The 18,668-nt window shown below is 32.9% G+C and overlaps 1 protein-coding gene across 2 annotated transcripts in view; it reads left to right on the top strand.

Moving 5' to 3' along the window:
- The window catches only part of LOC150095873 (annexin-B12-like), a 150,356-nt gene extending 132,063 nt beyond the window's left edge, over positions 1-18,293 (top strand). For both annotated transcript variants that reach the window (XM_090409571.1, XM_090409572.1), the window contains 2 exons: positions 3,829-3,951; positions 13,233-18,293. In XM_090409571.1, the coding sequence (XP_090265697.1) occupies positions 3,829-3,951; positions 13,233-13,289 (180 nt within the window). In that variant the 3' untranslated portion in view covers positions 13,290-18,293. The remainder of the gene's footprint in view (positions 1-3,828; positions 3,952-13,232) is intronic.
- Positions 18,294-18,668: the final 375 nt, after the last annotated feature.

Genomic DNA, 18,668 nt, shown 5'->3' with positions numbered 1-18,668 from the left:
AAAAATACACATCTTGGTCACTGACATCACGGAACACTTATTCACTTTCCGTGGAACACAATTTGGGAAACCCTGTCATAGTGTATCCATTCATTCCCTTTATCCAACTCGATCGTACCATTGTTATAAAATATGATCAAATTGCTAAAACATGACCTTCCTTTAGTAAACCCATGCTGCTCCTTGCAGAGTATAGCTTGTTTGTCTACCCATTTCTGCATGCAAGTTCTTACCAGCTTTTCTAAAATCTTCACTACCACACCAGAAATACTGATGGGTCGGTAGTTAGACACATCAGTTTTTGCACCACCCTTGTACAATGGAACTATCATTCGTTCCTGAGCTGAGACTCAAGTTATACAAACATGTGAAAGACCTAGAAATTTCGACTGAACATTCCTTTAGCAAAACGGGCTGATATTCCATCTGTCCCTATAGACAAATTCTTATCCAGGTTATGCAACAGCTCTTCAGCCTCATTTTCATGTGCATCTAACTCTTCATCCAATGTAGTAGCACTATGCACCATATTACATACACCTGGTTGATATATCTCAGCAAAGTGAGCACTCACTAATTGATCACTCTCATTTGTTTCACACTCGAGTACCATCTGCATTCAATAAATTTATTCTTCCACGTTCATTGTTTCTTTTGCTTGCAGCAAACAATAAAATTCTTTTAGATTGTTTTTAGCTTGTGTGGCTAATTTCTTTTCTAAAAAGGCTATATTTAGCTTTCTGCACAATACTCATTACTTTTCTTGGCTTTATATATTTCATAACTCCTCTCAATCTTATTCTCACGATATTCTTTCCACATCATCTTCTTCTGGATCTCTTGCTTAATAAGGTTGCACATCCATTTCATTCCCAACCTATTTATTCTTCGAACACTAGGGATACATTCAGATACCCTCTCATTTAAGCACTTTTTCAAAAATTCCCATGCATTGCTGACATTTTTCCCCATTTTCCCTGGTACCAAAGATAGTATTCTCCTAAGTTTGATCATAATTTCCTTGTTTGTAGTTCAGCATGTTGCCTGTTTTAATAGGAGCATCAATACAATTAGATACTTCTCAAGAAAGCACAGCATGTTCACTGTCACCAATTGGTCATAAAATAGCCATATTCTTAATGGAAACCCCCTTTTCACGCTAAGAGCAAATCCACCACTCTTTGATGTTGAGTTCCTTTTTTTCATGTGCTGCTTGAGAAAGTTGTCTTGCAACAATTCAGTAAGTTCCTGTTCTTTGTTAACAAGATTTCTCTTCTATGCAATCAATGTTTAGAAAATTGAAGTCACCCATAATGATCACTCGTTTGGTACTCATAAGGCTATATTGGCAGTACATTTCTTTGTCCCCTGCAACTGAGTTGCCATGTCTGTAGCAGCACCCCACCATATATTTCATTCTGTTAATCTCTACTTCACTCCAAATAGACTCAAACTCACTGCTATGATGGTAACAATGTCCCATCATTGTTTTCTTGTGTTTCTACCCTAACTGGACTTAAGTCATCTGATATAATTATAAATTAAAGATACCAAGAAATTATATACTTGGTTTAATCCTTTATCCAAGTGTAAGCAAACACAGTTTGCACCTGAAGTATTTTCAGGACTAGGGCAACTCGTATCAGGAAGCCAAGACTTCACATCACTTGCCTTAGTATCCCATAATGTCAAGCACATCTCCTTGCAGACATGTATAATGCTATGCATTAAGGAAATGGTCATTACCCAGACTTAGATATGTCTTCAAGGAGATGTGCTTTACATTATGGGATACTAAGGCAAGTGATGTGAAGTTGCCCTAGTCCTGAAAATACTTCCAGTGCAAACTGTGTTTGCACTTGAAGTATACTTGGATAAAGGATTAAACAAGTATATAATTCCTTGGTATCTTTAATTTATAGTATAACCAAGTGAAAAAAACTTCTAACATCTTTCTCTAATTCAGAGTAATTTAATAATAAGGATTCCAAATGAATTCAAATTTGCTCCATCCTTCTTACACAAGTCTTTTCTGTCCTCAAACACACTCCACATATCCAAAAACTTGAATCCATTTCTTCTACACAGCCTTCACGTAAAATTGTTTGCTATCATTGCCTTCCTCCTTAACTCAGTACTGTCATATCTGGGTATCAATCCTACTTTTTACACTCTCACATTTCTTTCTCGCTTCTTCCAACAGATCTTTCATATCTTCTCTCATACTATATTTGTCACTACTTAAATTATTAGTACCTACCAGAACTACCATCTCTTTTACTTTTCACTTTTGGTTTTCAATTATCTTTGTCAAAGAGAGTGAGTTTTCTCTAAATGAAATAATAATACTGTGAAGATTCGGAAAATTCTTCGTTAATAGGTAGTCATGAGCAGGTTGTTTGAAATATCATCATAACGAGAGTTGATTATAGTATGCAGTTTTCCATTCATTGAACATTCCAGTTCACATACAAGGTTTCTTTGAAAGTGTAGTAATTTGCTGTCTGCATCTTTAATTGATAACCTTGTATATCTACCCTGAGGAAGAAATTTTGATTTCATTCTTGAATACTCATAAACATCCTATGTGTTTTCATGAAAATTAAATGCTTAAGTTATACTTCTCTTAAATAATAAGCATATCTTGAAACAAAATCTGATCTTTGTTATATTAATTAATTTTGAATTTGTTTTCAGTGTGTTCAAATCCATCTGATCATTGGTACTGCTGATTTCTCTAGTCGTGATATTTCTCAATTATTTTCTAAAGAGAATGGGTTTAGAATAATCAACCAATAAATAATCATCTGTAATAATCAACCAATCTATATTATTAGAGAACTGCAAATTTACTTTAAGTATAAGAAACAGTAAAATATATTTTGATCAGGCCATCACGGTTTAAGATATTTTTCAAAATGTAGTAGTGAAATTAGTTCTTAAAAAACACTTATCTTTGTGGAAAGAAACTGATGAATTTAATATTAACCAATTTATTCACAAGATTTCTTTTATGGACAGTTGCACAAATTGATTTCAAATAAATTGCATCTGTTTAGGATATATAATATGTAACAGTCGATGCTAAAGGTTAATAAAAGAATCCTATTAATCTAATTCTATTAACCTGAAGGAATAGCTTCATATATATATATATAGAGAGAGAGAGAGAGAGAGTTTTCTGTTTAAAAAAAATAATAATGAATGAAATGAATGTGAATTTCCTTTAGAACAGCATTTTGTACATTGTACATGTGGTTTTGGGTTGAGAGCTCTTTGTTATTTTTTAAATTTTATTTATTTAATTTTTTTATACGATTCCAACCCACACAAAGTTGCAAACCTGTAGTGCATTAGTACTGTTGGTTGGCTGATTTATTTTTAATTTAGTTTTATATATATATATATATATATATATATATATATACATACTTTTTTCTTTTTCTTTTTTTTTCGTGATCTTGGAAATTTTAATCTAAAGAATAAACGTGGAATCTTTACAAGATTCCAATAAACAGGGTTAGTGGTCTCACATCAAGCAGTGAAATTCATCTCTCATCTTAACAGAAATTTGATTTCTATTCAAGTATGTTTGAACTTTATTGATTGATGCCTTTTTTTAAACTGTCACTACTTGGACTGCTTAAGTAGTCTCTATTATAGATTGAGAAAGTTTTCTTCTGAAACCCTTTGTTTTTTGTCATAAAAACAGAAAAAGATTGAGAATACATGAAATTGACATATGTAATGCTTTGATACTTCAGGCTCTTAGCTGACTGAGCAGTGTCCAAGCTCATTCATTATTGATCTTTTACTTATTTCTTTTAGGGAGCAGGAACAGATGATAGAACTCTGATTCGTGTCATTGTTTCACGCAGTGAGATAGACATGGTACCAATCAAGAACGAGTATCAAAGATTGTATGGAAAAAGTTTGGAACAAGCAATTTCAGTAAGTGAAAGATAAAATTTTACTATAGCAGTGTTAAGCATATTTACTGTATATCTGATTTCATAACCTTTTAAGAACTTGGTTGATATAAGATTACTTAATATATTCTGAGGCCAAGTTGAACTTCTTTTGGGCCTCTTCTTCACTAGTATTTTTATTTAAATGTTAGTGGTGCGTGTAGTGAATAATTAGTTCTTTTTGTGTAAGAATCTTCCACTGGTGATTGGTTTTCTATACACTGAAAAGATCAACTTTTTTTCTTAAAGATTATTTGAACAGCACCTAAACAAAATTCACTGTAGAACTGGAGAATTATAGAAAGTCCTTGACATCCTTCTTGAAGTATGTGAGGAATAATAAAATCTGATCTTTTCAGTATTCAGAAAACCAACCACAACTAGAAGATTCATACATGCTGCTTCACACCACTATCTGCATTACAAAAGATAGACAATCAGAGCTTAAAACATCTTCAGTGCAAAAGGAAAAAAATAGGAATAAACAACTTTGTTACCTTAGGTGCACACACTCTCTCTCTCTCTCTCCCCCTCAATGGGAATGAACTAAAGAATGATTAACAAGATTTTAGACATGCCTGTGACAGTTCTTTCTAATGAACAAGATATCATTCCTTTCCTGTAGTGTTACATGGTGATCAGCATTCATTTTAGACAAATTATGGACTCTACAATTGTGTTAGAAATAATTATTTTAATTTCCCAATGTTTTGACCTTCATATTAAGATCATCATCTGAAGTACACATATATACAGAGACAAGCTATATTATGATCATCTGTTATTCTACTGGCCTGACCTCTAGTGAAAATAAAATTAAAATCAATAAATGAAATAAAATAAAATAACTACATCAAAGCCTCGGTGAACACAAAAAATATATCTGGCAGTTTTGCTGTGGCAAGTCGGGTCTGCAGACCATACATTGGATGCCCCTGCACATGGGATCAGTTGAAAGAAATGAAAGTACTGCACAGAGGCTTTAAGTCAGAGGGGTTGTTCCTGGAATCAGCAGATGTCTTGGGGCACACTCCCCAAATGGCAACAAGTATGGCTGTATAAATCTACCAAAGATTTGAGAGATGGTCATCCTAAGACCAAATTAATATTTTTTTTTTTTAAACTTAAATTAAAAACTAAACTAAAAACCAATTAAAAACTCATTTGTTGTTAACAAGCCACTCCAGCAAAGGGCATATATAATTTAGTTATGTAATTATTTGATGTATGAATAAGTTCTGGATAATTTACAGATTACTATGTGTGTGTTTCATTTATTTATTTTTGTTTTTTATGTCAGTTCTATTCATGAAAGGTTGGTAACCATAGCCCATTTAGTAACTTGGTTAGACTAAGCATTATACCATTAAGACAGTTCACAAATATTAATTTTGCAAAAAATTTCTATTAGAAAAAATTTTCAATTAACATGCCATATGAACTCTGAAAATGTGTCTGCCTGATGAAGGTATAGTATGTACTGTAAAGCAAGTTCCTGCTGTCATCGAAACATGTGAAACACATTTCCTTGCATGAACATTTAATATAAACTAAAAAAATGACATTGCAACTGTAATTTCAAATATAATATGTTTATATTGTGTTGTTTAAAATAAATTCACTAAAATTATTTTAAATTCCAAAGGGCATATATAATTGAGTTATGTAATTATTTGGTGTATGAATAGGTTCTGGATAATTGACAGATTACTGTGTGTGTTTCATTTATTTATTTTTGTTTTTTATGTCAGTTCTATTCATGAAAGGTTGGTAACCATAGCCCATTTAGTAACTTGGTTAGACTAAGCATTAAATAATCTGGGTACCCTTTTGCAGGGGCTGAATGTGGAACCTGTTGAATTTTGAATGAAAATGTTTTAACTAAGAAATATCTCATTCAGAATCTAACAAGAAAAAAAACTAAAAGGGGAAATGCTTGTAATTAAGTAAAGATATTTGTTTAAAGAATTATACCAATACAAATTTTGAAATATTAATTAAAGGTGAAAGATGTCATTTAATTGTAAAAGATTATAATGTAAGAAGTTTCTCTATAAGATATATGTTAGAGTAGAGTAACGAAGGTTCAAAGTCTACTAACAACAACTTCAGATAAATTGTGTAGCCGATGGCAAATTGTTTACGTGCGATTGGCTAGTGCACAGTGTTTTCCGGGAAGACGCGGCACGCGTACAAAGTATTCCAGGGAGATAGAAATGAAAATAGGAGCTGGGTGCAAAAAAGAAAGTGTCGGGCATAAAGTTTTGGTTTTGAAGAGGGTGCTAGAGATACGAAGGTATAAAACGGGTTTGCGCCCATTAAAATTGAGATAAAGAGTAATTAATAGATTGATTTATTTAGTATATTTTCTGAGGGTTACTCGTTGATTAAAAGGAATTTCTAACCCAGGGATCTGGCTGACGCAGCTTGATCAAATAAATATTACCAGAACCTGATTAGGAGGTAACTCTAGACTTTGTTGCTGAGGATCGGACTCTATTCAGAAGTCTACCCTTTGTAAATTTATTTAATATACTTAATCATTCTAAGAATCAGCCAATTGTGTGGATAGGTTTAACTGTGGATAAGAGAGTACAGAGTTCCAATAGTCTCGTGTGTATAGAGCATAGAAATATATAGTTAAAGTAATAATACTACACAGTGACAATCTAAGATAAGTGATATAAGTAGGAGAACACAATAAAACATAAAATATAGGAAAGGTAACGACATAACAAACCTTTTCAAGCACCTTCAGTTGTCCAATAAGTGAGGTGGTGGTGGGAATTCTACATGGAGCAACAAAAATAATCTGTCATCTTAATACTTTGGTAAAAATTCAGGTCAGTGTGAATTAAACCTACAACTTGTTGGTTGGAGAACATAAATGCTGTCCACTTTGCCATCCAGGTTGGCAGTGTAATATACTTTGTGTGTGTGACAATTTTTGAATCTGAGATCATGTTTGTCACTCAACAATATTTTGCTTAAGACATCTCCACAAGGAGATGTGCTTTGCATTATGGGAGATACTGAGACAAGGAGTGATTGAGAGCTTGTTCCACCTTTACTATGAGTTGCCTCAGTCCTGAAGATACTTCATGCAAACTTTGTTTGCATACACTTCGATAAAGGATTAAACTAAATTTATTATAATCTAACCAAGTGGAAAATAAACTTCCAAAAAAAAAAAATATATTGCTCTGCATCAGTAATACATGACAGCAGTTAACTCATATTTGAATGTAATTTGTTGTCATACGAAAATATCATATTGATGTGAAAGTGTGTTTTCTCCTCTGTATAATACAGAGTACGGAGTTCCAATTTTGTCCATGATGTAGGTGCTTATGTGATTTTGTAAAATGTACCTTCAATATATTCAAATATAACAAATCACCTGTTCAATTCAGACCTCATGGATTCTTTAACTCCAAAATTAAATATGGGAATATGGTTTTACTTACCTCCCACATATATGAAATTATTAAAATAATATCACTAACACAGATTGGTCAATTGAGGATGAAAATGGCAAGATTTTGACTGGAAAGGATAAAATCTTACAGTGTTGGCATGATTACTGAGCTCACTTTTTCTCAGAAGACAGTAACTTTGAAGACATAATACAAATGACATTAGAAGATTTCCTTGTTTTAAGAGAAATAGTAGAAGCAGCAGTTAATTATTAGCAGATGAGGAAAATCATCAGGCCTAGATGGAATAAATTCAGAAGTACTGAAAGCAGGGGCAAAACCTATCATAGATGCCCTGTTCAAAATTGTCAAGATGTGTGGAACAATTAATCATGGCCTAAAGGGTGGTGCACCTCTGTTCTGATTGCTATTCCTAATAAATGGAATAGGATAATATATAACAGTTATAGAAATATCAGTTTAATCAGGCATCTAAGCAAAATTTCCCTAGAAATCTTACTCTCTAAGATTGAGAGGAAAATAGAAAGTATATTTTCAGAGAACTAAGCAGGATTCCATTAAAACAAGAGTACAGAGATCCTTTATTTGCAATACATGTAATTGGAGAAAAATATATTGAACATAATAAGTCATGACCATAGCATGAACAATTTTATAGCTATACAGAAAGCTTTTGATTCAGTATGACATCAGGCAATGGAGAATGCTGAACCATTATCGAATAGATAATAAAATAGTACACCTAATTAAAACTCTATCTTTCCTCAGAAATGTTAATAGAAATTAATGGCAACTACAGCAAGCCTTTCAAAATAGAAAGAGATGATTTTTTCAAAATGAAAAAAGCATCAAGGCTGCATACTTTCACTGATGCTTTTTTACCTTTATTTGGAATATATAATAAACTTAGCCTTGGAAAACCATGGTATTGGAATTACAGTTGGTGGCAAGAAAAATTGGTAATCTCAGATATGCCGACAACATTGACCTATTAGCAGATAATGAACATCAGTTACAAGAATTAACAGAAAGAGTTTAAGGTACTTAATTATTATTATTATTATTATTAAGAGAGACCGTCAGGGACTCATCGAGGGAGACCCCATACTACATGCATCAGCTGTCATATTATGGATTAAAGATACACATTCACAAATCAAAAACTGCAATAAGTCAATAAGCCTATGAAAATTTCAGTTAACAATGAAAAATTATAAGTAGAAAGATTCACCTACTTGAGGAGTATAGAGATGGCCAGCCATTCTAAACACAACATTAAAGCATGCATTTCTAAAGCAGCTGTTGCCCTTCAGAGGACAGACACTTTGAAAGAACAATAAAATACAGCTAACTACAAGACTCTACATCATTGGTACCCTTGTTAATTCTATCTTATGTGGATGTGAGAGTTTGATCTTGCTAAAGGAAGATGAGAAAAGATTATTGACCTTCAAGATGAAATGCTACAGAAAACTTTTGAAGATACCACACATGGGACATGTAACAAATGAAGTTAGAAGGAAAATCTGCTCCATTGCTAGAATGCAAGATGATATCATCACTAAAATACAGAAACAGATCTGGTGGGTGGGCCACGTAGCTAGATTAGATAGCTTACCTAAAACAGCACTGAAGGGCTTGACTTCTGGTTTAAAAAAAAAAAAAAAAAACCTCAATGACCAAGAATCACTTGGATAGATAGTATTAGAAAATGAACTAATTCTTTATTCTCCACCTTGTTAAGGATATCTGAAGATAGAAACATATGTTAGGACTATCACCTTTATAGTGCTCCAATGGTCTATATAGACTATGGGTGAAGAAGATGAATGATATTTGACCAGAAATACTCAAATATGGAATACAGTGTAAAACATTTATAATACAGAGGGCATGGTCAGAAGGTTGAATTCCAGATAACTGGAGTAGAGCTCTCATAGTTACCATCTATAAAAAGATGAATGAAACTGAATGTGAGAATTTCTCAGAATTATAGGGAATTCTGAGAAAGAGTGGGGACTTAAACCTACGCAGAATCATCATTAATGAAGATTTTATGATATCCTGATTTTATGATAACTTGACATTGTTTGCATTCAAGACTTGAATAGATTGCATGAATGGGCACTTAAATGGAACTGTCAGTTCAATGTTGCAAAGTGAAAGGTTTTGAAATTTGGTAGGTAATGATAGGATGCAAAGTATACACTTGGTGGGGAAACTTTAAAGGAGGTAGAGGGGATGAGAGAACTGGGAGTGGTGGTGATGGGTGAGGACCTGAAATTTAGCATCTACATTGTACACAAGTTGTGAAGACATCACATCAGATAATGACAAAGATGTGGACAATTCTGACATGCAGAAATAAAGAAGTTATGATGGCATTGTATAAGGCCTTGATCAGGCCTCGTATATGGATTATTATGCACAGATTTGGTCATCAGGTTTCCATGGTGATGAGGATATGTTAGGAAGTCCAGAAAAAATTCACAAAGATGGTCAGTGGTTCTTTGGGATGTGGAGTACGAAGACAAATTGAGAGAATATAAATTGCAAAGTATCATGAATAGGAGGAGGGGGGAGAAAATCAGATATATAAGCTCAGGGGTTGTTATCAGGTTGATATGAAAGAGATTTTTCATAGAATGGGAGAGGGATGGGGGTGGTAGAACAGGAGGCAATCCCTGAAAAGAGGGTGTGAGCAGAGGAGTGAGGATCAGGTTCTTAACATGGAGAGTGGTGTGAGTGGAATGCATTGCCTGAGTGGGTTGTGAATGTAGACGCACTGAAACAATTTAAGGCTTGGTTGAATGAGCTTTGTGTGTGATAGTGTGTACCTCTCATGATGATTCTTGACTCCATGGAGGTCAGATGTTCATGTAATAATTATTATTATTATTTATACAGGCATGGATTACCTCCATGGAGTCCAAAGACTCATCGCAGGAGACCCAATCTATCCACACAATCTATCATACCTCTCCTTGAATGCATTAATAGAAAAAACATTCACAACTGACTCTGGCAACCTGTTCCACTCATTCACCACTCTCAAAGCCCAAAAAATGTAGTCCTTCCCTACTGACCACACCTTTATTCAACTTCCAGGAATGACTGCTTGTTCTGGTCCCTCTAGCCAAATGCTGAAACATTTCCCCAGCATCTATCCTATAAAATCCTTTAAGCAACATAAATGTTTCTATCATATCCCATCTTTTTCTCCCATCAACCAACTTCTGCCCACACCTTCAATCTATCCTCATAAGGCACATTCCACAGGCCACTCACCTTTGAATCCTCTCCACCGCTTCCCCATTCCCAAGAAACCCAGGGGACCAGACTTGAGCACAGTAATTCAGATGTATGTGTATCAAGGCCTTATGTAGAGGAATTACAACTTCGTTATCTCTACTTGTTAATGTGTTGTTCACTAGCCAGATAATCTTATGTGCTACCTTAGCAACATGTCCTATAAACTTTAACTCTCTATCTAACACCACTCCTAAATCTCTAGCTTCATCTATTTCCTGAAGCAGCACCATCAGTGTGATACACAATGATAAAATTGTCAGCAGAGCTAATGTAAGCTGGTTTGAACACTTGAACAGCTAGGAAAAGAGGTGTTTGATTCTAAGATGGTAGGAAAGAGACCCAGAAGAAGACCAAGGTCTAGGTGGATTGATTCAGTCAGAAGTGCCTTAGAAGAATGAAATGTTAGATTAGACAATATTGGAATGCTGAGAAGTAATAAACTAATTTAGAGTATTATAAACTAATGAGGTGAGGAGAACATATGCCTTGGACATTGTTATAATGACATCTTGCTGTGTGCAGATTCAAGAGAAAAAGTGGCAGCTAAACTGGAAAGATGGAGGAGAGAGGTATGAGACTGAGCAGAAGTAAGACAGAGTATATTTGCAAAGTGGACGGCGGCCAGGAGGCAGATCAGGAGCTGAAAGGAAATGTCATCAGGAAGGTGAGGGACTTTAGATACTTAGGTTCAACAGTGGAAGAAGATGGAGGGGCCAAGAAGGAAGTGGGAGGCAGGATACAAGCAGGTTGGAGGAACTGGAGAGAGATGGCTGGAGTGCTATGCGATAAGAGGGTGCCAATCAATCTGAAAATCTATAGGACAGCAGGGAGGACAGCTATGATGTATGCTATGGAAACTGTGGCCCTGAGGAAAAATAACATCAGCAGGATGGAGGTAGCAGAGATGAGCATGCTTAGGTGGATGTGCATTGTGACCAGAAAGGATCATCTGAGAAATGACTATGTGAGGGGAACAGTGAAAGTTACGAACTTAGGAGTGAAGATACGGGAGGCAAGGTCGAGATGGTATGGTCATGTGATGAGGAGGGAAGATGAATATGTGGGAAGGAAGGTCATGCAGATGGAGGTGCAAGGAAGGAGGAAGCATGGGTGGCCAATGAAGAGATGGAGAGAGCTGGTAGAAGAGGACTTGAGGATGAAGAACTTGGATGTGGTGACAGCTTTACTTTGCCGAAGTGAAGCCTGTTGCCTCTTATTTTCAGTAATTTAGAGGAAAATTGTTGATAGGAGATTAATAATAATGTGAACTGAATCATGTAGTGCTTGCATAGTTGCCTAAACATCCTTTGATAGTACATATCAGGATATTGATGATGAATAGAATATAGCCACTCTTTACTTTTTTTTTTTTTTTTACTATAATACAAGTTTGTTTTATTAATATAACATTTGAAACCTACCAGAAACTTAATAAACATTTTTTAATTTCCCTCCTGTTCCTTATATTATTTAACAGTCACCTTTCTAAAACAATTCTGGATCAGTCCCCGTTTGAATGACTGTCAAAACTGGATCACTTCAAAATTCTGCAAATATGATTTCTTTTATATGATAGTATGCAAATACAGCAGCATTCTGAGATCCAGTTTAGTATTGATACTATAGCTTGTAGATAGGTGATTGGCTACAATGATTACTTTGCTGCAAAATCAAAATCACAAGATCAACATTAATATGAAGTTCTCATTGAGACCTTTCCACATCGTTCACACCAGTCTGAGTATGAACTGATACCATCAGTTTCTCTCTCTCTCTGTATTCAGGAATCATATGCAAAAATATGCTGTTTAGAACCAAGCAAGAGAGTTGCTATTTTTAAAAAGCTATTTGTTCACTTGCTAGGAAAAGGTTATAAAAACATTGATTTATAACATAACATTGTAGTACAGAGAGTTGGGAAACTTGACTAATGCCTTTTTTGATTTACCCTTATCTTTTGTTTGTATTTGGCTCCCATGAACAATCCAACAAATCTCAAGTAATTGACATATGTTTTAATAATTCAAATAAAATTATTATTATTATTACATGACACCTCCAGTGAGTCCAATGATGTTGAGGGAGGGCACTTACTCTACAACTCTCTGCCTCCACCACTCGCACTCAATTCACCAACCAACTACAATGAACCGCAACTACAATCATCATCTACATCAATGCCATCTACCACCCACTATAGTATTTTCACAGACAGTCACAAATATCCATGCCCACGGCAGGATTTGAACCTTCAGCCTTTTTGCTAGATAGCAGATACACTAATTACTCAGCCAACCAGACCGGCATTATAGGAAAATGCTTTATTCTCCTTCCTTATCCTGAAAGCTTGATCAAAAATAAATTACAATCTTGTTAAAGACGGTTATTTTCAGTTTTACAAACCTACTCTTAAATATGTATTTATTAAGTTATTAATGAGATATTTATTTCATTGAGATATTTGTTTTTATTAATTGTACTAATATTGTCTTTTTTTCTCCCACTTGTTTTGTAGAATGATACATCTGGAGATTATAAACGTATCCTTGTAGAGCTTGTTTCGGGTCCATAAATTCTGGAACCTTAAACCTGCAGTTACATTTATTGATACAGTATCAGGTGCCTTCCAGTTTTTGATGTACACAAAGATTGCACTAATAATCTTTAAGATTGTATTAATAAATATGAATTTTTATCAAGTATTAACCTTATTTTAAAAGAAGATTTTAAACGTTTTTTGCATTATTAGATAAATTAAAAGCTGTTATATTCTTTAAAAATTTTATTTTCCACTAGGAATGGTGTTTTAAATAAAAAGATTTAAGTTCTTATTCAACATACTGTTCATAAGTATATTATTAATTGATAGTTGATGTGTACTTAAGTGTAATATATGAGGTTTATTTTTACAGGTATTTGGCATTTTTATATTGGATAAATTTTGTTAAAAGGATTAGTCAATAGAAAATGCAACATTTTTTAAAGTCTTCCTTAACATATATATGTTGTTAAAAGTTGTTAGTACTTAAAAACAGGATTCAAGTTCATAAGAGAATTGCCATATTAAATTAATAATGCAGTTAGTTGAATTCCAGTATATAGTGTATTTCTTCTGTCTTCCTTGGTATGTTTAATGTAACCAAAAAATCATTTACCGAATTCAAAATCTTTTGAATTTGAATCCAATAATTCTTTAACATCTTCTGCATCAACATCATCAAAACCGTCTTCACCAATTGCAATGATTTCAAGTTCATAAGAGAATTGCCATATTAAGGAGATTTTAAGAGGATTCAAGTTCATAAGAGAATTGCCATATTAAATTAATAATGCAGTTAGTTGAATTTCAGTACATAGTGTATTTCTTTTGTCTTCCTTGGTGTATTTCATTCAAAGTTGTATCTTAACCTGAAAAGTGATTTAAGCTCTTAAAGAATTTCCATGTTAACACTTCAACAGTCATTGGTGACATACATCACCCAAACAGTTGGGTGCAACATGTATTGCCAAAAACGAGGGAGCATGTTTAGATCATTTTAGAATCAAGTAAACACCAATGAACCTTGTTTTCTCACATTACGTTTGAATATGACTTTACATACTTCTGCTGTCATCTGTAGGATTATTTTTTGACATCAGTGCTCCCATATCTTGTATTTGTAACACCAGAAAGCTGTGTTAAAAATATTGATGCTACTATTTACATTTAGTTGCTGATGGCCACTTGCAGTAAAAGTTGCTTTGGTCCATCATGATATCATCTTTAATTAAACAAATCTTTGGCCTGAACTCAAAAGTTATGTGGATGTTTCCTATATTTCTGAGTACCACAATCAACTATAAATACCACTGATGGTGCTTCTCTCACCATCAGCATCAGTGAATGTTAGAAGAGAATCCATGTTATCTTCAGCGTAATATAGACTGTAACCCCTCCCCATCCTCATGTTTTCTATTATTTCTTACTAAAATCTTATTGGAATGGAAAATAGTTAAGAGTGAGTAATTAATAGAAAGCTATAATATTTAATATAATAAAGCTATAACATATATAATTTAATAACATAATTATTAAACATAACATTAAAAATAATAAATTTTTATTAGTTATTAAATTTTATATTACATTCACTAAAGTGATATTTTCCTTTGAAAATGGCTGAACAAATAGGGATTTTGTAAGAGCAAATACCAAACTGCAAAAGTGTTAACGTTTTAAAAACTAAGTACATTAGTACCTTTAAGAACTTAAATGCTTGTGATACAAAAAATATAAAATTCATTTGTTAAAGAGGAGGAGTTTTCATTTGGAATGCTGTAATCTATCTGAAATTGTCTGAAATATCATCTTTAATTAAACAAATCTTTGGCCTGAACTCAAAAGTTATGTGGATGTAATTCTGCACTTTCTTTCAACATCAAGATAAATTCAAGGCTAGGATGTTTTTATCTTGCTTAAAACAATAATAATACTAATAGTGTACTGTCAAAGTGGAGTTGATGGTATTTTGATTTGATGCACTCTTGAGGTTTTTTCTCAAGCATAGGTGAATAATGCTTACTGCTCTAAACATTTTTTCTGATCTAGTTATATAACAGTTAAGAACATTTTACCTCTTTAAAAGTCAGTAACTAATTAAAATCAAGTACTTCTATAACAAATGCCACTACACAAATTAGATTTACATACCATAACACTGTCGAAAGCACTGACCGGAATCTGCATAGCAGTAGTGCTGTTTTAAAGGAAATTTACTGCAGCAGACTTTGCAGTTATATATATATATATGTATATACACAGGTATCCCTTGATTAACATGATTAATTAATCCCTAGATGTTACTGCTTATATCAAAATCACATTAATCAAATATAATAATCAATGGTAAATATTACAATTCGTCCATGATTGAATACCATATTAATAATTAGTTTTTTACGGTACTCTTTTAGGAAAGATAAAAAATGAATGCAAAGTAAATGTTTAATAAATGTTTGTACCTACATTAGTTACTGCAATTTTTTATCAAAAAAAAGTTATCGAGAGTCGTTTGAACAGTTTTAGTTTTTTTCCTATCAACATAAATTCTACGATAAGCAAAATGGCTCTCTACTTATAGCTCTTGACAAACAAGCATTCTTCGATTAACATCTGGATCCATATCCATTACTTGCTGCTTAAGCGATTCTAAACTGTGGAATATTCCATCCAGTTCTTTGATTGTTATCTTTGGAACCTCATTTTCACATTCCATTTGTTACGTTGTCTTCATGTGTGTGTTGTTCAATTTCAAGATCATTGTCACTGAAATCTTTTGAATTTGAATCCAATAATTTTTTAACATCTTCTGCATCAACACCATCAAACCCAACATCTTCACCAATTGCAATGATTTCTTCAATCATGTTATTCATAAGATTTTGAAAACCATCTAAGTTGTTAGAGCATTCTGCAAAACGTTTTTCCAAACAGCTCTCATGCAGCTAGAAGACACTTGCTCCCACGAATCACAAATGTTTTCAGTTGCTTGTTTAATGTTAAATTTTTTCCCAAATTCTTGGAGTGTAAATCACATTTTCTCCCGTTGTTGTTTGTACTCCCTTTGAAAATGTCTTTTTAAGAAAATAGGCTTTGAAAGTTGCAATGATGCCCATATCCATGATTGTAGCATTGATGTTGTATTTGGTGTTATTTTGGTAAATTTAAAGGTACGTTAATTAAAACTCTTGCTGCGTATATAAAGGGATAGTTGCAATTAATTTCGCCACATTAATCAAATCCTGCGTTAAGCAAAACCGCGAGGGATACCTGTGTGTGTATATATAAAACTCTTCACAAGATTTTGGAAATGCAAACTTCCTGTAACTTTCAGTATTAGTACAAGGTAACTGTTCTCAAAATTTTAAAACTTTTCCCATTTAGAAATGCTAACTAATTCTCCCATGTTGATAAGGAATGTGTGAAGAGCATTTTAAGAACTCCAGTTTGTTTTTCTGTATTATTGTTGTTAAAACTGTCCCCAACTCAGTTCTTTAATATCAGTTTTGTTTTGTTATTTTTTTTTTTGTGTGTTTGTGTGCATGTTTATGTGCACCTAATCACATCAGTATTATTTTTTCCTCATGTTATTTCATTTTTTGAACTGACAGTTATAATTCTAAAAGGAAAATTTTCTTCTGTTCTTGCAATACAAAATATCAAATTTTCATTTCAAAGGGAAATAATTTGTATTAATATTGCTTACAATTTTGAAATGCTTATGAAATGGTATTTATATTTTTATTTCTCAAAATGTGTTTTTATTACTGATCATTGAAATATTTTTTGTTTTTTTATTTCTTACTTTTATAATATTTTATATTTTTCTCCTTATATACTTTATATATACTTTATTTACGCATGTTTTTGACATGGTGTTTAAACTATATATAATATTTCTAGAATTTTTTGAATAGGAGGATAACTGTATTCATATTTTGAACAGCTATATATATATATATAATGATATATGGCAAAACATGTTTGTAAAGAATCATGTGGTAGAGAAACCATTTTAATATGGAAATTATTTTCTGTTGGGCTGCAACCAGATAGTAATTATTTGCTAATCATTAACTTTTCAAGTTGGTATTTTTCTAATTTTAAGATGAACCAAATGCTATGGGAGTAGCACAATATAATCTCCTTTAAGTGAGACACTGAGATTAAGAATTTCAGTAATTTTAACACAATAATTCCAGTCATGGATTTTGTAGCTATTATTGTGTTTATATTCTATCAGTATTTTTCTTTTGTTAGATATACTTATTTTTATCAGTACTTGCAACAAACTTTTTTTTTTTCAAAATTGTTTCATATTTCAAAATTTCTGGAGTGAAGTTTCTTTATAATAAGATTGATTGCTATAAAACTCGTCCTGGATTTTTTGGTATTTATATGTGAGTTAGCTTGCATTATTTCAAGTTTGTTGTTGTTCCTGCTCATTTTCCATCTTGAAACCATTATAATCTGATTAAAAAACTGGAATGCATAATAAAATGTATGCGGTAAGAACCTCCATATGTAACAAAAGAATTATTAATTGTTTGTAATTAATTTTTTAATTACATTTTTGTATATCACCTTTTTAGTTGATGCCTGGAGCAAGTACCACACTCAGCCATCGCTAGTGAGATGGATAAGGAATATAGCCTTGCATGACATGATTGTTTAAGAAGTATTTTAAGTAAAATAATAAAAGCATCGGTTTGGAATTGCTGTAGTATACAGTACAAGGTTTTTGAAACCACTGCCATACATAATGGCCATCTATTCCTATAATATATCCTTAGCACAAATATGAAAATCTTATTGTGATGAATTTTTGAAATATTTTCATTTAAATGGTCCTTTAATTAATGACCCCATGTTGAATCATGATAGTAAAATATACATATATTTATAATCTGCATTAGAATATTTAATTTTGAAGGTAACAAACCTCTATTTTATTTGACAATTTTATTGATGTATGTTCATGGTTGTTTGTGTGATATTTTAATAAAATTACCCTAATTTAAAGGCTGAAGAATCAAAGTATGTTTCTTCTTATTATTATTACTATTATATTATTATTATTACTACTCTAAGACCCCATGGAGTCAAAGACTCATCTAGGAGGTTCCCTTTGTCACACACATACAGCTCATCATACTGCACCTTTAAACGCACTTCAAATTCTCTGCAAACAACACACTCTCAGGCAAGGCATTCTAATCATTCACAACTCCGCATGCAAAAAACCTGCTTCTCACTCCCCTCTTCACACTCTCCTTATACAGCTTCCAGGAATGACCTTTTGTTCTACCCTGATCTCACACCATTTTATGAAAAGCCTCTTCAACATTGATCCTATAACAACCCCTTACCAACTTGTACATCTCTATCATATCACCCCCTCTTCTTCCTATC

This window comes from Typopeltis vanoorti, chromosome 19 (assembly GCF_054136105.1).
Source record: "Typopeltis vanoorti isolate ZY-2024b chromosome 19, IOZ_Tvanoo_1.0, whole genome shotgun sequence".
Classification (NCBI taxonomy): Eukaryota; Metazoa; Arthropoda; class Arachnida; order Uropygi; family Thelyphonidae; genus Typopeltis; species Typopeltis vanoorti.
The sequence above is the reverse complement of the archived record's forward strand: the minus strand, read 5'-3'. Positions and strand labels throughout refer to the sequence as shown.